This window comes from Echiichthys vipera, assembly GCF_963691815.1.
Source record: "Echiichthys vipera genome assembly, chromosome: 15".
NCBI lineage: Eukaryota > Metazoa > Chordata > Actinopteri > Perciformes > Trachinidae > Echiichthys > Echiichthys vipera.
The window spans coordinates 10,023,941-10,044,625 of NC_139840.1; the positions used below are offsets into that span (position 1 = coordinate 10,023,941).

Sequence of the window (20,685 nt, forward strand, 5' to 3'; positions counted from 1 at the left end):
CAGAGACGGGGCCGAGGGGCTGCACGGCTGAAAGCTCTTGACCCCGTGGAAGACACCTGCGCAGGAGGTGTGGCGGCGAACAGCACAGAGGAGGAAGAGCAGAGAGAGTACGGGTTCTCCCTGGACCATGAGTGTCTGTGTCAAACTTCATGGCGATCCAACCAATCTGCGTTGCCATTGGTAAAACCACGCCGCTACCTAATGTGTCTTCAGACACACGATTTTCTTTCAAAAAGACATTAAAGTGTAACTCTGGCAAAATCCAACCCCACGGTCATTTTCAGCATGCAAATGCATCAAACAAGCCATTGAGAGGTTTTTGTTGTTGATCACCTATTAACAGAGAAATTCTGGACAGTCGCTAACGGCCAGACGTGGCTAACACTGAGTAGCTGGGGGCGGAGCGCTGAATGCATCCAAAACGGCTTTTTTAACCACTAATATCGTCAGAATAACACCAAACCTCCGCAGTAGCATGATAACAGTCCCTACACGTAAAACGAAGCACTAACAACATAGTTACAGAACCGGGAGTTTATTTAAAAAGACTGTTTTTTCTGTTGACATTGAGAGGCAGCCCCAACAAGTCCATTACCGAGTTCAGTTCTACTGAAGTTCAATTGAACTGAACTCCAGTGCATTCGGTAATCCACTTGTATGGACTGCCTCTCAATATGGACATAGCCGGCTGCTAAGGCTTGTAGCATTGTGTCTTTCTTGATAAACTCCTTGTTTTCTAACTATGTTGTTGGTTGTCGGGTACTTATCATGCTACTGCAGAGGTTTGGTGTAATTTTATGATATTAGTGGTTAAAAAAAAAAAAACCTTTTGGATGCATTCAGTGCTCTGCCCTGAGCTACTCGGTGTTAGCCACGTCTGGCTGATAGCGACTGTCCGGGATTTAACTGTTAAACGGTGATCACCCAATAAACTTGTCTCGATGGCTTATTTGATGAATATTCATGCTGATAAAAACTGCGGGGTCCAAATCGCCAGAGCTAATTCCACTTCTTCTAGCAGGAGTCCTGTTTGTATTTGTCATGTTGTGTCTTCTGCAGCCAGGCTAAATTTAAATCTCCACTCACAAAAGCTGTCAGGAGGAACTGCTGCCAGGCCCTGCGCGAGCTGCGAGGCCGGACAGACTGCACATAAAACGACTGCTATGAGAAGGCTGTTGACGAAGCAGAGCCAGGCGATGTTCAGACCCAGGTATGCAGGTACTCCCACGGGCAGCAGGAGGAGCACGGCCAGAAAAAACAGGAATAAAGCCCATTTGTTCAGAAATATATGCAGGGCTTGGTGAATAACACTCATTCTGGAGTGAGTTCTTCTTCTTTCTTTAATTTGGTCTCTCAGAGGAAGATATTTGAATAACTGTGTGCTGCACCCAGCATGCAACACTGCACAGCCCAGAGTCAGGAGGAGAAACGTGGCAACCTGCAGGATTTGAGAGGTGTGGAAGACCCAGCATTGGTTTATCTGGTAGTGCGGAACGTCATCTATGACAGGAATGAAGTCTGACAGCAGGAAGATGTAGAGAGCAGTGAGGTACCACAGGAGGCCCGTCACAAAGAAGCAGACAGTTCGTCTGGCCATGGCGGTGGCGGGTTGCAACCTCTGCGTGACCACGAAGAAATTGTCCAAACCGGCTAAGACTACAACAGGCCACTGCAGAGCACTGTAGACTTGTCCAAGGACTTGAACCAGCAAGCATACATGGTACCTGGTCAGCGTCAAACCCAGGAGGAGGATGTGTCCGTCAGCGCCGATGTGAAGGGCGGTGACAGCGAGGGTCAGGGTTGTGTCGACGACAGCGAGGGAAACGCCAAAAACTCCCAGGAAGCTTTTGCAGATGTGGTTCCTCTGGAAAAACACCAGGGCCCAGTTGAGAAGACATTTTCCTCCCACACCGAGCAGGATGGAAGAGATGGAGGTGATCATAGTGTGGCAGCAGAGACAAGCTGTAAACACAATACTGACATCAACACCTTTTAAAGATGTACTTTGTAAGAGTTTCATCTATTTAATTGTCTTTTAAGTCACTTAAGTCTTAAAAAACAATTGTTATTGATCACATGACCCACTAATGAAAGCACCTGTATTTGCCTTTTTGCCAAGTATTCCAATCTGCATGTCTGTGGCGACATTTGCGGGCTAGATGTAAATAAGCTGCTATGTTAGTGACACTGCAAATATGTCACGCCCTTTCAAAGTACTATTTCTGGCCCAAGCCTTGTATTTCGCCAATGCTGCAGTGCTTTGTTCACTGTTGTTTGAACCGATCTGGGAGGAGATTGAATTGTCATTTTACTGCTTAACTATCAGAATCAGAAATACTTTAATAATCCCAGGGGTAAAATTGTTTTTGCTACAACACTCCAGATACACAAACAACAAATATTATACAGACAACATACAATATATTAGAAAAACCTTTACGAAATATATACAAGATCAAAAAATACCAGACTAATGTGCAAAAGAACAGATTGTCTGTGGTGGAGTCTGAATTACAGAGAGGAGGTGACAGGCTCGATGAAAAGGTGTCAAGAAGTGACGTGAAGAAGGTTCACAGGTTCAGACGTTGTTGTTTATTCTGTGTGACAGAGCATGTGATCTTTAATATACAAATATTGATTATAGCCGCTTTAAAGTTTGGGCGTGGTCTGAGAGGAACTCCGAGTAGAGCCGCTGCTCCTTTGCGTTGAAAGGAGCCAGTTGAGGTGGTTCGAGCATCTAGTAAGGATGAACCCTGGGCGCCTCCCTAGGGAGGTGTTCCAGACACGTCCAGCTGGGAGGAGGCCTCGGGGAAGACCCAGGACCAGGTGGAGAGATTATATCTCCACACTGGCCTGGGAACGCCTCGGGATCCCTCAGTTAGAGCTGGTTAATGTGGCCCGGGAAAGGGAAGTTTGGGGTCCCCTGCTAAAGCTGCTGCCCCCGCGACCCGACCCCGGATAAGAGGCTGAAGATGAGAGATGAGAGATGAGAGAAATTTGACTGACAGTGTGTCGTTAGCAAGCAACCAGGGACATCCCTATGTTCCCCGTACGCTCCCCAAACAACCCACCGACTGTCATCAGATTTAGACTCCAATGATAAATGACGTCACCTTTTTCCAAATCATCCCATTGACGTCTTCTATGACAAACCGTACCAGTTTTCCTCAGCTCTCACTGTATGGAAATGAAAGAAAAACAACTCACAGTGGAATTAAAAAACCCATCTCAGTACTTTTTTTACCACTCACTCCATTATAAACATTTCCCAGGCAGTGTCACACAGTAACCAGGCACTTCTTCTTTCCCTCCTTCCACTTAACAACTGCAGCAGAAAACTCGAGCATCTCATCGAAGTGTTTGAGGTCAAGGCGGCTGAAACAACCAACAGATGAAGTGAGGCATGTGCTGCTTCACTAAGGAACACTTTAAACCCAGTAGAACGGTCACGTTCACCGTCTGCACAAACAATAATCCCAGCCGGTCTAGACTGAGAGTTACTCAGTTACAGTGAAAGCGATACCTTGGGAAACACTGAACTCATGCTCACACCCTGAAATGATTTGCATCTGCTTGTACAGAATATTGTTTCAGGGTGGATGGCTCTTTTATACATGTGAAGTGGTGATGTTTTATAATTAAACGTTATACATTTTGGATTTTAACACCTGTGCATTACTTAAAAAAGGACAAAAACGTCTAAATTCTTATTATTTTCTACGCTCGCTGAGTTAAAATGTTTTACCCACCATCAGTCCCGGATCTTAACTACCGAATATTCATTCATGTTCATAAGTTTAACCCTTTAAATGCCAGCTTGTTAATAGAGACGAATAGAGAGAATAGAGCTTGTTAATTATTTTCTGTTTATTAAATGATAGGGGGAACAACATTGATTTTGACACATTTAATTTATTGTTTTTCTTAAAAAACACCCTTTTGTCAACTTGTTTGTTGACATGATGCAACTGTTAGATTTTAAAAAAAATTAAAAAACAAGCAACAAAAATGTAAAGAGCGATATTTTTTTTACACTGTGTCCTGGCGTTTGGCTGTTTGTAATTCATAATCATAGTTTTGTCAGGTCAGACACAGTTCAGTGTCTCCTCCGTCTTTTCCTTCTTAATGGATAATGCCAATAACTAACTCTTGATGGTATAATGTGTGCATCTGTACCCTGTGTTAGAGACCTTGTGATGAGAGAGGTTCAGAGTATTCAGAACTGTAATGTCTGAGGCATGTTTTTGTTTGGTCTAGAGACGTCACCCAACCGAGGCTTAGCGCGTCCTGTCCATTCCTTTAAAAGACTGGGCTTTCGATTTGGCTCAGTGTCATTCCTGCTGTACTCTGGGAAGACTCTAACTTTGTGAGGAGGCAGGGTGAATGTATATTTGTCTGCAGAGGAAAATGCTTTGTCAAAATAAACCACGGAGAAAAAGCTGATCCTGTTTGTTGATCTTTTATTGAGGAAATCCATTTCCACAACACCCCAAAATCCACTTAGAAGTTACTCTGGAGCTTTTGATCACATCACACGGTCTTCCTCCGTGACTGGAGTTGCCATTGAATTGTAGATTGAATTGAGGTCTTTCTCGTTCATGTAGGCTCAGGCTTAAAAGTTGAAAATGTTGAAAGTCCATTCGTAATAAAGTAACATTTTGCTGTTTCCAAGGTGAAAAAGTCTGTACTTTTTTGTCTTTTACTACAAAATTGCCCACACACTGAGAAACCAGAAGGGCTCTTCAGAAACAAACCTTTTAAAAACTTTTTAAATTCCGTGCACAGAAGTGTTGGTGCAGATGATTGGCCTTTGACTTTCCTCGCTCGTGGACTAAATCGTTTCTTTCTGCATCAATTAACTTTGGTGGGTGTTTCGACTCAATAAATCTAATCCTTTTAAGCATGTGAGGATGAAAAGGGTCTAAATAACTGACGGCCCTGATAGAGGATTCATCTCTTCTAACCTGTGAACCCGTAAACTTTGTGAATTTGTGAATGTTACGCAAATTAAATCCACATGCAAGAGTTTGGATGTTAATTATTCTCTATGTTCTTTATCTGAAGCTTCCCTATGACTGATGCTACAGCTCCATGGCACTACGCTTTATCTGCCTCGGCTGCTTTTTTGTTATTCATTTACAGGGAATATATACAGATTTTTTTAAATTAAGAATATGTTTAAGGGCTGCAAAGAAGCACCAGAAAATGCTTATTTTAAAGGCAGCGTACACTAATGGATCATAGATTTCTTTCAGGTTGACGGGAGAATTTTGCGACACAACACTAAAAACTAAAACACTAAACACTAAAAATAACGACATTTCTGTCATAAAGACATTTCTACCTTTGGATCTGTTACCTGTGTGGATGCGGTCATCTGAAGTTAAATGCAGCGGCGTATGTCTGTCTCTGCTCGTGTCATCACATATCCCGCTTCAGTTGCAACTGTACGATTGCAAAACAGGGAAGTTGGGAAATGGGTTCATCAGCTCTGGACAAGGAAGTTGGCGTATCAATAAATCTCACATTCACTTGACAGATCTTTACCCACATTACAACAGGGAGTGGTGTTTAAACAACCAATCAATGCACAAAGAGTAGGTTTTTATTATGATGTGCAGCTGGGAAGCGGCAGAGATTTCCCAACATAAAACTACTTTACAGTGCCAAAGAGCACCTGCAGTAGACATGCAAAGTGCAACCAATTTATGGTTCCTATTCAATTGTCTTGAGTGCCACCCAGAGTACAGTAGTTCAAACATTATGTAATGCTTGAACCGCCCTGTCTAAACGAGTCAGATCTGTCCTCTCAGTCAACGTGTATTTGAACCCTGAGGAAGACCTGCAAAGGTGAAACATGTTTTTTATTGTTTCATGAACAAACACACACCCCTCTCCTCATGACTGGCTGAAGTGTGCTCTTTTGGACATGTAGTCTTTGACCTTGAAGTCTTTGTCTGGTAATCATGACAAACAGGCCAGAGCCGGTTAATGTGAAACGATCTCTCGGCAGAGCAACAGACAATCCCAAAACAGTATCTGCCCTGGAATCACATTTTCATAATAATAAGCTGAGTTTTAAAATGTGTTCATGTTATTTATTGTATAATGTGTTACAGTATTACCCGCTGCGGCGATGACACTGGTATTGTTTTCACTGTTTGTGTGTGTGAAATTGTGGTTCTGGAAACACCTACTGTAACGGGAACTATACCACAGAGACATTTTTGAGTATTTTCACCAGTATTCTGTCACTTACTTAAGTGAGAAATGCTGCTATACTACACTGTCACTTTATACCACCACTACATCACTTTATTTATTTATTAATGGTACTGTAACTATCTGCTGCTACACTTACTGCACTTTAGGACATGCTGCTACATTTCACTGTGGTTTACTGTAACTTACTTCAGTACGAAAGGCTGCTACACTCCACTGTGCCATACTGTCACTTAGTTCTGTAGGAAATGCTGCTACATCTTTAACATTTTTAACACTTATCGCTCCTTCTCACTTATTTAGTTTGTACTTATTTCATTTCAATCTGCTGCTAGACTGCACGCTGCGTATTGTTGTATATTGTATATACCTACGCTTAACCACGATGTCTGTTGCACTCTGTCACACTTAGTTCATTGCTTGAGTTATTTTACGTTAGCTTTATTTTGATTTGATAATGTTAGCTTATTGTTACTCTGACCCTTTCCCACCTTTGTATTGAAACTGTTGCAAAATAATTTAACTCGGGATAAATAAAGCTTCTTGAATCTTGAATCTTGAATCTTGAATTTTCACCAGTCTGCCTGTATGTGGACAGATTTTGTCTTTATGATAGCATCACAACCACACATTATTGTTGCTATATGTTATTAAAGAGGATCTGCCAACTTCTACCTCATTTACCAAACATCTAAAAACACGGTTACTGGGGAAAAAAAGGAAAAACCAAACTGCACTCATAATCTCTACCTTAAAAGGAAAGGATGTGTAGTTGTATCTTGTATGTGTGGGCTGGGGACAATCCAGACCTTTGACCTTGCGTACATCCATAGATCTATGTATGTCAATTAATGTGCAAATAAACGTTTATCAGTATGCACTGTCCTTGTTTTAAATATATAATACATCGTTGAATTGAGTAGAGGCTCCCGATTGTCATCAAGCTCACAGTCCAACACGTAAATTAAAAACAAATTGGGCCGCGAACATCCATCTCTGCGTTGTCTTGGTGCCTTTTGCTTGTCTGGCTGCCTTAATGCACGTTAACGTTGGCGTGTGAACGTACTTCCGCTCATGCAGAGGACGTTAGTTCAGTAGGTCGACCCAGAGGGCTCTGGGCAGTCCTTCAGTGTGGACAAGAACAGATTGAATTCACACTGCTAAATTCATGAGGCCTTATCCGTCTCAGAACACAGACAAATGTGGTCTGATCGATCTCACTATGTCTCAATGCGTCCTGAGTGCATTCACACCTGTACTTAGACTGTCCACTTGTGATCGGATCACTCTGGACGGATGTTAATGTCAGGTCTGAACGGGGCCTGAGCAGTCAGGCCTGATTTGGCATTGTACGCCACCAATAACGATAATGAATAAAAATGTAACTTTACAAAGGTAAAAATAAAGGTAAAAATAATAATAATAAATAACACTTACACACAGTGGTTACAGCAGTTGCCCCATGTAAAGAGGCCGAAGGTACTCGAGGCAGCGACCGCGGGCTCAACCCGACCTGTGACCCTTTGCTGCACATCTCCAACTCTCTCTCTCTCACCCCATTTCCTGTCTGTCCTATCTAATAAAAGGCTCAGAAGCTGCCAAAAAATAATCTAAAAAAACCCCACTTAAAACAGCGTACACATAAAATGGCATCAAAAGAATAAATCAAAGGTAAACCACCAGGTATAATAAGAGAAGTGAAGCTATTGTAAAAAGTATATAATCTTTAAAAGAGATCAAATAAGTACACTATTGTAGCTAACCACAGGTAGGTCATCCTTAAGATCAATAGATCTGTCAATTAATAATCTTTTGGCAGTTGTAATTATCTTTAACTGTGAGAAAGCACTCAGATCATTTATCTAAGTAAAAGTAGTTACACAGTGTAAATGCATTCAAAACGTACACACTTACAAAACTAAATGTATTTGAAGTAAGAAAAAGTAGCCTCAAAATTGTACAGTTGACCTACAGTAACTTATACAGTACTTGAATAAATGTACTTTGTTACTTTCAACTTCTGATTATTTATTTATTTATTATTCCATCTCTGTGTTGTGGAGATGTCTGCATTATGTGGCTTCTCAGTGATATGTTCGAAAGCCAATAAACAGAGCTAATTACAATTATAACAGCCTTTTTTAATTTAATTCAATTTCATTTACAGTGCCTAATCATAACAAAGGTTATCTCAAGACACTTTACATATAAAAAGATCACACTGTGGGATGTTCTCCTACTGTCTGCCTCTCCATCTCCACACTACTCACCATTGATCATATTCACCAACATTATTCATATCATTATCATATTCTCAACTTTATATCATTATATTATCACCTCAGCTGGGCCTGTCTCTACTGTTCTACAGACTGCCATAACATATAAGTCATATTCACATTACTATAGATGTTATTATAGTTACTGTTACTTTTGTGGTTACTTGCCACTCTAGGACTGTCTTTGTGTCTGTCTTTGTCTCTCTCTGTCCATCTGTCTTTTCTCTCTTTCTCTCTCCTTTTCTTCCTCGCCAACCGGTCAAAGACAGATGGCCGTCCTCCATAGGGCTTAGACGAGCTCAGAGCTTCATAGACATTCCCGCCTGTTAAAGGGGAGGTTTCCATTGCCACTGCATGCACACGATTTCTGGATAATTACTGTATGAAATAACTAGAATAATTATTACTACTTTTATTAAGGATAGTGTGACTTGTTGCTGCTCACGGGGGAATTATTGGGTCTCTGTAAATCATAAATAAGTCACAGTGTGGTCTTTATATATGTAAAGTGTCTTGAGATAACTTTTGTTATGATTAGGCACTGTAAATGAAAATTGAATTGAATTATTAGAAGAAGAATTACTTTATTAGTCCCGCAACGGGGAAATTGAATTTTTTCACTCTTATTATTAATCATGTTACACACACAGGCCCGAAATACAAACATGCACATGGACCTATACATGCAATTAAGAAGAGATGTCAAGGTTAGGGGGATGCCAGTGGCCGGCACCCCGAGCAGTTGGGGCTTCCGTGTCTTGCTCAACAGCACCTCAGCAGTGCCCAGGAGATGAACTGGTACCTCTCCAGCCACCAGTCCACACTCCATACATGGTCCACACAGGGACTTGAACCAGTGACCCTACGGTTCCCAGCCAAGTCACCTATGGACTGAGGTACTGTCGCCCCAAAAACAGTGGCCAGTACGGGGATCGAACCCGCGACCTTGGCGTTATTAGCACCACGCTCTAACCAACTGAGCTAACCGGCCACAATTATCCGGATATTAACTTGTAATAAAACATTCTACATATTCAACCTTTCATTATAATAAGACACTGTTTACAATCAAAATATATATAAAAAAACAAGTGGTAAAACACTGAGAAGAAGAAAAAACTCCATATTTTTGCATTTACACTGTTACTGTGTGTCACACCAAATATGGCGCTGTACCTTTAAGTGAAGCCCGCGCCTGCGCAGAGACGGGCCTGCAGTGCTGGGCTCATGTCTGTCAGGGAAAACATCACTTCCCCTTCGGTCACGCGGCTTGTAGTGTTTGTCGGCGCTGTCTGTCTTTAAATACATGTTTTTATAGCGTCTAAACACACTTTGTCCTTGATGAAGTAGTAGCGATATGAGCATGTTTGCTTCTTTCTGACACAGTAAGGCTTCGTTTCCTTCAGAGGTTGTGACCGGACATAGGAATAGAATGGGTTAGCTAGTTTAGCTCATTGCTGCTAGGTAACGGCCGCTGTCATCACTCAGCGGTAACCATGGCTGTAACCGTTAACCGAGAGCCGTTAGATAAACTCACAACTGACGGCTGTTTGTAACTGCTTATTTACGGGTGGTGTGTTGTTTTAAAGACGGTTATAGCACTAAAACTAGTTTCAAGGTCAGCATGGAAAAACACCATGAACCTAGTTCTCTTAGGGAAATGACACAAAAGGAAGTTTTAACGTTAAGCTGTTAATGAATGAATGAATAACCTTAACTAAAGTCTACGTTTTGATTTATTCCCGCCACATTTCAGTAGTTAGTCGGAAGTAGTAAACTGTTTTTTTACACAGTATAATCAAATTAATATAATATAACGTCTTTGTCGTTAGTGATAATTAAAACAGTTACTTATCTAGGTTCAACTTTAATCCTATTGGACCCAAGGGAGACAAACACACACTACATCCAGACTTAATTAAAAAATCAACTTGTCACTAACAGCCAGACATTGGAGGGACAAACACTTAGCTATGCATTTGAACTGGAAAAGGCTGTATCTCTACATATCATTTATCAGTGAATCCCTTCAGCAGCCATTAAAGTGTTTACACCACTGAGATACAATGTTAGTTTATAATTAACACCTAAAAACGTTTCTTTCTTTGTCTTTATACTGTAGGCTAGAGATGCAAGTGACGGTTCTTTTAATTTCCATCCTGCTGCTGTCTTCTTCAAACTATTTATTCATTTTGTTTAAAAAATAAGTCCAGAGCCACATGAGATGTCTTTAAAGTGATTGTTTTCTTGGACCAGCAGTTAAAAATCCAAGAATAATCAAATTACAAAGATATAAAATAAAGACGTTCTGTAAATCCTCATATTTGAGAAGCTGAAACCGGACAATGTTTGGTATTTTAGTGACTTAAAACAATCAATCGAATAACATAACATAATACACACATGGCACTTATAATCCACTAGGAATCCACTAATCATTTACAATTATTCATAAAATAATCTCATGGATTGTTTCTTCTCTTTAAACTGTCATAATATCTTTAACAGATCATTTCTGTGTCGCATCACTGCAAAATGGAGAACTCCGAAACCGGTCCATCATCCTCATCATCATCCCTGGCAGTGCCGGACAGAGGCATGGCGCGACCCTCAGTGCCCCTCGGTCAGCCGTCTGATTCGGCCAGGCCCTCCAAGCACCGGGAGCACCTGTCCAAGTCACCAAGGAGACGACGGAAGGGGACGAGGTCGCAGCGCCGGGGGGGCGGTCATGAACAGCTGCTCTGGGAGATTGAGCGGCAGAGGTTGCCAGGCCAACGCGAGCACTTGGAGCCCTCTGGCACAGCGAGCGACACAGCGGAAAGCTCTCCTAAGAGGTTTGCGGTGCAGGTTGCCAGCTGTTCCACCATGCCACTGCCACGACTCTGTTGCCCAGGACATGAGGTGATAGTCTTGACCTGTCCTCCTCTTTTTTCCCTCCACACAGGAGAGCCCACTTTCTGCACGGACCGTATCCAGCCACTCACTTCGGACCCAAAGCCTGTATTCTTCCAAACCCAACTTCAGTCATGTAAGCATGAGGGTCGAACTGTGTGTAAAGTGTTTACACAGAAAACCTTGTGTAACTGTGAGAGATAAGATAAAATGCTGTGATTGGATGTTGGAACGGCCAACAGAACAGACCACTGATGCTGGTTGTCAGCTGGTATCGAGTGTTTCCTTGGACTTGAACTGAAAACAGACGAAAAATTGTCTGCACAATGCCTGCGATCCGCCACGCAAAGGAGGAGAGAGACAAACGGTAAAGAGGAGGGAAACAATAGTTTTTTACACTCTGATGTCTGGAGTTTGGACCTCACTCCTACAGACGTGACATCAAAGTTTCATAACAGTTAATGAATGACTGCAGCGCTTCTAGATTTATCTTTTACTTCACTCAGAAGATGAGGTAAAGCATTTGACTTCATTTGAAACTCTTCAGGATCCAGCAAACTGAATTAAATTGGCTAGACAATCTGATTATGGAACAGTCAACTCTTTGGTCTGTCCTTGTGCGTCTAACATGGTATTGACAGGCACCGATCATGTAAAACGTGTTTGTTTACTCTCGTGTGTGTGTGTGTGTGTGTGTGTGTGTGTGTGTGTGTGTTTGTGTGTTTCCATGTCCCAGGCACATCCAGGACCCAGCTAGCCAGCGGCTCACCTGGAACAAACCACCTGTCAACGTGCTCGTCATCAGGAAAATCAGAGACGAGAGCCTTGTCGAGCCTTTCAAAGAGCTCTGCAGGTTTCTAGTGGAGGTACAGGAGAACAGCATGTGACGCAGATTTCTACGTTAGTTATCATTTGCGTTTTATGAGATGAAAGTTATGTTAATGTGTAATGTGAGAGTGACAAGGCGGACTTTGGTATCTGCAACAACACAGCGAACAGATTCTTGAAAAACACTTTGGTTTTGGTTATTTTACACATCAATGACACAGCATTTGCAAGACACTGAACCCCAAGTTGCTCCTCGTGCTGTGCATCTGCATGTGAATGTGGTTTGAATGATTAGATTAGATGATGGGCAGGTAACCTCTGCATGAATGTCTGTGTGAAAGGGTGAATGATAAGTAGTGTAAACGTACCTCGAGTGTTCAGAAGATAAGAAAGGGGCTATATAAGTAAAAGTCCATTTGCCATTTAATATGAAATGTCCTGAATCCCATAATAAGCACACAGAGGCTGGGGGCTTTGTGTTTTCAGGGTATCTGCACATCTCTAAAAAAAAAAAACTCAATTCAGGTTGCTAAATAGGCCTCAGATGCAGGGTTCGTACAGGTGTTGAAAACACTCAGGTTTTAGTGTGGTATTTTCAAGGTTTGAAAAGTGCTTGAAATAGTTGACATGTAGGCATGTGTGATATAGCACAGGAAAAAGAGGAGCTGCACATTTGAAAGACTGAAAACAGCCTTTCCTGCAGCTCTAACGGCAAGTCTATTTACAAACATGTAGAAAGGTGTCTCGAAGCATACTTTTGGTTGTTTACAGCACAATAACATCTAATTTAATGTGATGTACAAGTGAAATAATCAGCCTACTGAATATAATGTTTGTACTACATACAAATATGTAGTTTTCCACAGCTGTAAGGTGCTTGGAAATCATGAAAATGCACCTTGAAATGCTTGGAAAGTGCTTGAATATGACTTTGGAAAAGGTGTAGGAACCCTGAAAATGGAATTAAAAATAATTTCAAATTATTTTACTCAAATATAATTTTCTGCTCTGCTGTATTAGTTTAAAAAAATGTGTCAGATTATGGGCTGGCAGGAGACGTGATAAACTGAAAGTAAGATTACTGTGAGAGTTTCAGATGGCATCATCAGGCTCACAGCAAACACTGTCACTACTTCAAGCTACAGTAGCTTATTGACTCATGTTGGAAAGTGTTCATTAAAATACTGGTGATTCAGCTGTGAGTGAGAGTAATACCATTTTGTGTTAAGTTTAGTCAATTTAATTGATTTCAGACTTTTGTCCTCTGCTCCGAGTTAACTAAACCCATACTCCTGAAGAACAGAGCGTACACTGAAACATTTGTTCTACTGAAGAGCATCAAGTCTCACAAAAAGAGTCCAGGAAATGAACCAGACATGTAGGTGAAAGTTACAGTCTGCTCTTGTGGAGTTGGGACACCTTTTGGCCACATGTTTCCAAAACAAGTTGTGCTTTGTGTAAGAAGACTGTATTTACATTCCGTTCAGACAGCATCGTTTTAAACCACACTCGTTTGGCATGAGCTCAACTTGATTTCACTGCTTTTGAGACGTATCGGTGTGTGTTTTGGCTGCTGTCACTAAAGCATGTCTCTGTGTATCAGGAAAAGCAGATGATGGTGTACGTGGAACGCAGGGTAGCAGATGATGCTACGCTGTCAAAGGACGAGGCGTTCGGCTCCATCCGCAATCAGCTGTGCACCTTCAGAGAGGGTGAGACTCCACACACAGACGTTAACGCTGAACATTTGACGGACTGAGGATCCGCAGGGGACGTCTTTAAGTTTAAGCACAAATGTCCTCTTGGACTCAAGGAGGAACTGATTAGATCATAACTCCAGAATTCCTCCACTAATTATGACATTTCACACAAATGTCTAATAGGATAAAATGATAAAGTGATGATTTTTTTATCCAAAAGGTGACATAATGTTTCTGTCCATTATTCAGCGCCATAACTCAAGATTCCAGACAATTTTATTTACCCTGAGGGGAAACTAATTTCACAAAAAGAGGGTAGGAAAGAGGGACATAACAGGAGGAGAGGATAAAAAAACCTAGTAACAGAAGGGGAGAAAGTTGGTCACATGCTGATCTGGTGACGCTAGTGACACCCAAAAAATACACTTAATATATTTTGATTAAATTCCTGCAGTCTTCAGTCAAGTCTTCAATACACATCATTCTGTAAGTCTGGACAGTTTGAATATAAACTGCAACTTGACTGGTTTGACGTTCTAGTTTAAAAGTAGTAATAGTATGATGTAAAATATGTAAATGTATAAAATCAAAGTTTAAGTCAATTAACCAGTAACAAAAGATGTCAAGATGAATCTAGTATTTTGGCTCTTTCTCTGAATTGGAGAAGAGTATTTAAGTCTCACAAAAAGAAAATTGTGAAGAAAGGTACCAGTATACTGTTATACCTACTATTATTTAACGTAAATGTACTTTGTTCATTTCTGTTTCTGCAGCCAAAATTGAGTTTAGATCACACAAATACTCTAGAAACTACGACCTTTTATTGTCTTATGCTGTTGCCATGGGTCCTCTAGGTGACCATCTATGAATTTATTATGCATTACTGGCCACATATATTGACTGACTTCCAAAACAGAAAATATGTCTTTTTTTTTTTCTTACATTCTTGAATGAAAATGTATTCATTTAGTGCCTGGTATAACGCACTGAGTGACAGCAGTCTTTTTGTCCGTCTGCAGGTTATGATGATATCTCTGACTGCATAGACCTGATCATCTGTCTGGGTGGAGACGGGACTCTGCTCTATGCCTCCTCTCTCTTCCAGGTAATCACACTTTGATTGATTGATCACTTCAGGCAAGCTGAACTCAGATGTCTGAAACATTTTATACTACATAAAAATACTTCAAAGGTAAAAAAAAACATTGTGTGTTAATATTTATTCCTCTAAATGTAAAGAAATAAAGTCATTTTCTTATAACTTTTCCTGTTTAACATTTGGGACTAATACTGATAGATCTATATGTATCATTCTATTTCATCTTTACTTTACAAAGGTATTATTTTTGCTTTCACCTGTTTAATATTTTTAAATGACTTGATCATAATCCTTTTTTGATCACTGCAGAGAAAAAAGTAGAAAAGATTGTTCAACTCAGGAAATTCTGTGAAACTTATTTGAATATTGAGCTTTTTGACACTGCCACCTTATGGCACGTAGTCGGGCTGTTCGACAACATTCGATCATTCATTCATGCATCTTCAACCGCTTGTCCCTGTCGGGGTCGCGGGGGGGCTGGAGCCGTTTCCAGCTGACATTGGGTGAGAGATGGGGTACACGCTGGACGCCAGTATATCACAGGGCACATAGAGACAAACAGAGACAGACAACTGTTCACACCTACGGGCAATTTCAGAGTCCCCAATTAATCTAACACATGTATGTCTTTGGACTGTGGGAGGAAGCCGGAGAACCCGGAGAAAACCCACGCAGACACGGGGAGAACATGCAAACTCCACACATAAGGGCCCCCAGCCGGGATTCGAACCAGAAACCCTCTTGCTGTGAGGCGAACAAATAACACAAAAAACTAAAATTAACGTCACATATACAGTACACACTGTGTTAAGAGGCTCAAATATAAATGTCCTGAATATTTAGTTTACTTTATTATTTCTCTTAATAAACTGTTACATGAATGCATTTGATGCATTTGTTATATATATACCAAGACATATTCACATATTTTGAAGAAAGTATATAATGTGAAATCTTTTAATACCAAATGTATACAGATTACCTCAGTATTGTTTTCTACACGTAGTTGAATAAATGATTCTGCTGGTCTGACAGGGGTGAGAGACTGATTCTTATGTCCAGACTGTTTTTCGTGTCTGCAGGGCAGCGTCCCTCCAGTTATGGCGTTTCACCTCGGCTCTCTGGGTTTCCTGACGCCCTTCAAATTTGAATCATACAAGACTGAAGTGGCCAAAGTGTTCGAAGGTAGAGAGGAGCTTTACATAAAATATTGGTCTAATGTGTGTGAGTGTAAACAATAATTCTTTCCTAAAACGTCTTTGGGATAAATCATATTCCGTTCGTGACACTTATCAGTACAGTGTGTTTATTTTTTGAATGTATGATTACATGTGGGGCTCAGGCAATGCAGCCATCACTCTGCGCAGTCGTCTTAAGGTGAAGGTGGTGAAGGACATGCTCCAGAGAACAGGCCAGCTTCCGCCGCCGCAGCAGCAACAACAGCAGCAGCAGCAACAGCAGCAGCAGCAAGAGGAACACAACGGAGTCCTTCCTCATGGACACACCAACGGGGAGGCTGGCAAGGTCACCCTGCAGCTCCAGGTGAGGACAAAGAGGCACAGGTGTAATAACTGAACGGAGATCAAGTGCTTCTTAAGATAAAAAATACACTTGGCAACGTAAGGATGAGTCCGAAGAGTCCCTCCTCTGAAGCAGTACTATAGACTTTGTGAAATATGGTCATAGTCTCCGTGACGTCACACATACCTTTCTAAAGAGTGGAAATAAAGCTCAAAGAAGGTCCCCACTGTGGATCCGGCCGTCGCCATCTAGGTAGTGCCTGATGCCGCCTGCTCCTGGCTAATCCAAAAAATCGAAAGATGGAGTATGGATTTAGCTGAGGCGGGCCGAATGAAGCCTACAGTCTATGCTGGCCACCTGTGACGACACTCACCTGTCACTCAAAGCGGCCATTACCTTAATCATGCAGAACTTAATCTTAATCTAATTAAAACGGGTGAGTTGTATAATCCCCCCTATTAGCTATAAAGACAAAACCTTTTTTGTACCTGGCTGTGGACATGTTTCTTTCTGTAGTAAAGTTTGGGATTAACATGATGGTTTGAGTGTCTGCGTGGCATTCATTCATTCGATCCACTTGTTCACTTCCTCTGGTTCCATAGCTCTTGGTTGAAAAGGGTGTGTGACTGTATTTTGTCCTCTTTATTAATTCCTTCATTCCTTCCGTGCGCGTGCGTGCGTGTGTGTGTGTGTGTGTGCGTGCGTGCGTGTGTGCGTGCGTGCGTGTGTGCGTGCGTGTCCGTCCCTTGTTTCCTTTTCATCCTCAGTGTGTTAGTGCGTTCCTACATGTGTACAAGCTCAGTGAGCCAGCCGGGTTGCCATGGCGACAGTCATAATAAAGCTGCTGGGCGCAGATATAAGCAAGAAAAAGTAGGATGTTTATGGAGTTCTGTTGAGCCAGTTGCCAAGGAGACCGTGTTTAATGAGCTCTGACGCTCTCGGTCTGACACACTCTGTAACTAAATAACATGCCTCACTGCTGCAGACACACACACACACACACACACACACACACACACACACACACACACACACACACACACACACACACACACACACACACACACACACACACACACACACACACACACACACACACACACACACACACACACACACACACACACACACACACACACACACGCACACACACACACACACACACACACTCTCACACTTTCAGCGCAGCTCTCTCTCCTCTTTTCCGTCTCATCGATAAAAGACAGTGACGGATCGTTGTGGTCTCTGAACCTGAGTTTGACCTCACATTACATTACCTCTGCTGCAGAATGTTTGCTCTGCGCTGAGCTGACGTCAGTACATCAGCCAGACATCAGCGCTCAGCGCTGCAGTGCTCTGACTGAAGTGTGGAACAAGATTTTTATGCTGCTTGTCTGCACACCAGCATTTATCTCTGCTTGCAGTTTCCTCTTTATTGTTTTTATTGAGTTCAGAGATTTCATTTGGTTCCATATCTGCTGTCTGTGAGAAGGAATTATATATTGAAGACTACAGTGTTGTTGTTCAGCTTTTCCACACAATGCAGCATGAGCAGCTCAGCTTTTTTGGCTTGATCATCTCTGCAGAGGTTGTGTTTAGAGTTGTCTGCTTGTTTGTGAGCTAGATATCTCAAAATGTACTGTAAAAGATATTTATTTAATTTTGGTGCAGACGTAGGACATGGGCCAAAGAGTTGGATAGAGACACCATGTGGCCATAAAGCACTTTACAGTGAAGTCCTGTTCCTACTGTTCTGAACATTTAATTCCCATCAATCTCTTTCTCAAACAAAAATTTGATTGACTCATTCACACAGGTTGCACATTTAGCTGAAGCACGTATCAAAACATTTCTGGCGTTTGTCCAACAGATGGCACTATAGTGACATGCTTCATTTAAATGGTCAAGAGTCTGACTTTGCTTGTACAAAGTCTTAATATTCCCAGTGCCAATCTTAAGTTTGGTCTTTGTGTGTGTCTTCAGGTGTTGAATGAGGTGGTGGTGGATAGAGGCCCTTCCTCCTACCTGTCCAATGTGGACCTGTACCTTGATGGGCGTCTCATCACCTCAGTGCAGGGAGACGGTATGAGCGGTCATACATTTCCCCCTGTCATGTGATATAACTCTTTTGTCTTGAGTTAATGTGGTAAATGTGGTAAATGTACCTTTCTCTCTGTCCTCCAGGCGTGATCGTGTCCACACCTACAGGCAGCACAGCGTACGCAGCGGCAGCGGGAGCCTCCATGATTCACCCAAACGTGCCCGCCATCATGGTCACGCCCATCTGCCCGCACTCGCTTTCCTTCAGGCCCATCGTGGTCCCTGCCGGGGTGGAGCTCATGGTATGAATGAAGGGGAAGTACATGAGTTGTGACAAATGGAGGGAAAAAGTGTCTTAGTCTTATATCGACTTTCTTATTTGGTGTTTTGATGATGGTGCTGGTTAGCACTAAGGTTAAAATCACCCATAGTTCAGTTTAATTGAGATCTGATGACTGTTTTACTGCACAACCATGTACTGAAGCACCTGCTCTTGATTTGTTTCTCCACTCATTTACTCAGATTTGTCCTGTCATTTATCATCCGTCTATATTTTTGTTTGTGTACAGTCTTGTCTTTTGAGTTGTGATTGTGGTTTGAAGTTTCCCAATCGATCCCTGCACAGCACCATCTGTGTTTTTTCTTTTGAAGTACAGAACCAAAACAATTGACCAAGGCAATTGCGCTCTCATTGATGGTCCCTTCCTGTACCTGAACTTAGATGAAATGACTGTTCTTTGTTAAAATAACTTTTTATTTAAAATAACTGATACATTTATTGGAAAGGAAAATGGCCTTACTAAGGTGCAGACATTTTTTTATTTTGCACATTTTAACTAGCTACAGTACATTTTAGCCATGCTAGAGACAAAGCTCCAGGGAGCACTGTCAGTCTCTCAGGTAGGTGTGTTTGTCAGTCTGTTGGTGCGTAGCCTTGTTATAACTCATGACTGTTGCTCGGAAACTGATGGTCAGTTCTCCTCTCCCCCAAATCAGATCACCTTGTCCCCTGATGCCAGGAACACCGCCTGGGTGTCCTTTGATGGTAGGAAGAGACAGGAGATCCAGCATGGAGACTGGTAAAGTTCATTCACCGTCATTATCAGTTGCAGTTTCAACACACAGATTCATTTTCCCTCAATTTAGGAATAATTCACTTTCTGATCTCCGCTCCCAACAGCATCAAGATTACCACATCCTGCTACCCGGTGCCTTCGATCTGTTGCCATGACCTGGTGTATGACTGGTTTGAAAGCCTTGCTCAGTGTTTGCACTGGAACGTACGCAAGAGGCAGGAGCGACTGGCAGATGTCTCCGACTCGTCAGATACTGAAAACTGAATCAGCGTCTGCTTTTCCCGGCCTGCGTTAAAGCTGACGCTCTCCACAGCAGCTGAGTGAGCGACCGTGAGGGGGGATCAGAGTTGGTTCTGACTGAGATCCCGCAAACATTTTCATCACAGAGACACAGGACTGTGGAAGGGAGAGCACGTGTCTGCGTTACTCGCATGAAAAGCATGTTTAACGAGCATAACGCGCATTTACATTTCAGAAAACATCTCCTGACATTCAAGTACATTAGCTCACTGGGATTTAGCATGTTTCTCACCTAGAAATGAAAAAACAAAACAAAATCATCTGCAGCTACATACAAAATGTGAATATTGTGAATGATTATTATGTTGTTGGTGGCATGAAGCGGGAAGTGAGTTACTGTGTTATAAACTAGGAGCTGATAAATGAAGAAAAAGGACTGTAAATGTAAATTTGTACATACAAGATTCTAGGATAAATGTATTTGTCATATTTATGTGATATTTATATAGATATAGATTTCTATTACTGAGCCAGCCGAAGACTACTGTCTCATAGTTCTGTACAAACACATACATATACAGGGTGTCCCAAAAAATGTATACACACTTTAAATAATTGTGAAGTTGGTGTTTATTAAAATTCATTTAATTTTCAAAATGTAATAGAATTTACAAACCTCATTTCATTGTTTTTTCACCGTGCTCAGACTGACATCAGTTTTGCTTCAGACACCACTGACAACGCGCAGCAATGGAATCGCACATATCAGGAAACAATTCCCTTGGTAT

The 20,685-nt window shown here is 41.7% G+C and overlaps 2 protein-coding genes across 3 annotated transcripts; one reads left to right on the forward strand and one right to left on the reverse strand.

Annotated features, from left to right (window-relative positions):
• Window positions 1-1,039: 1,039 nt before the first annotated feature.
• gpr160 (G protein-coupled receptor 160) lies at window positions 1,040-1,942 on the reverse strand (the record flags this gene model as incomplete). The annotated part of the gene is made up of 1 exon (XM_083929202.1): window positions 1,040-1,942. The coding sequence occupies one exon, from the start codon at window positions 1,940-1,942 to the stop codon at window positions 1,040-1,042; it is 903 nt and encodes a 300-aa protein (XP_083785328.1).
• A 7,834-nt stretch (window positions 1,943-9,776) lies between these two features.
• nadkb (NAD kinase b) lies at window positions 9,777-20,573 on the forward strand. Of its 2 annotated transcripts, XM_083927765.1 has the most exons (12): window positions 9,777-9,886; window positions 11,010-11,335; window positions 11,446-11,529; window positions 12,130-12,259; window positions 13,825-13,933; window positions 14,941-15,026; window positions 16,103-16,205; window positions 16,363-16,562; window positions 18,525-18,624; window positions 18,726-18,883; window positions 19,578-19,660; window positions 19,762-20,573. In XM_083927765.1, exons 2-12 carry the CDS (start codon window positions 11,037-11,039, stop codon window positions 19,919-19,921), a joined length of 1,512 nt encoding a protein of 503 aa, XP_083783891.1. In that variant the 5' UTR covers window positions 9,777-9,886; window positions 11,010-11,036; the 3' UTR covers window positions 19,922-20,573. The 2 variants fall into 2 exon arrangements, with proteins under 2 accessions (XP_083783891.1, XP_083783892.1); XM_083927766.1 differs by lacking the exon at window positions 9,777-9,886 and having other exon boundaries at window positions 10,888-11,335.
• Window positions 20,574-20,685: the final 112 nt, after the last annotated feature.

Coding starts and splice junctions, on each gene's coding strand:
- nadkb (XM_083927765.1), top strand. CDS start 11,037: ATGGAGAACTCCGAAACCGGTCCATCATCCTCATCATCATCCCTGGCA. Junction 18,625..18,725: donor CACCTCAGTGCAGGGAGACG/GTATGAGCGGTC, acceptor TCTGTCCTCCAG/GCGTGATCGTGTCCACACCT. Junction 18,884..19,577: donor CTGCCGGGGTGGAGCTCATG/GTATGAATGAAG, acceptor CCCCCAAATCAG/ATCACCTTGTCCCCTGATGC.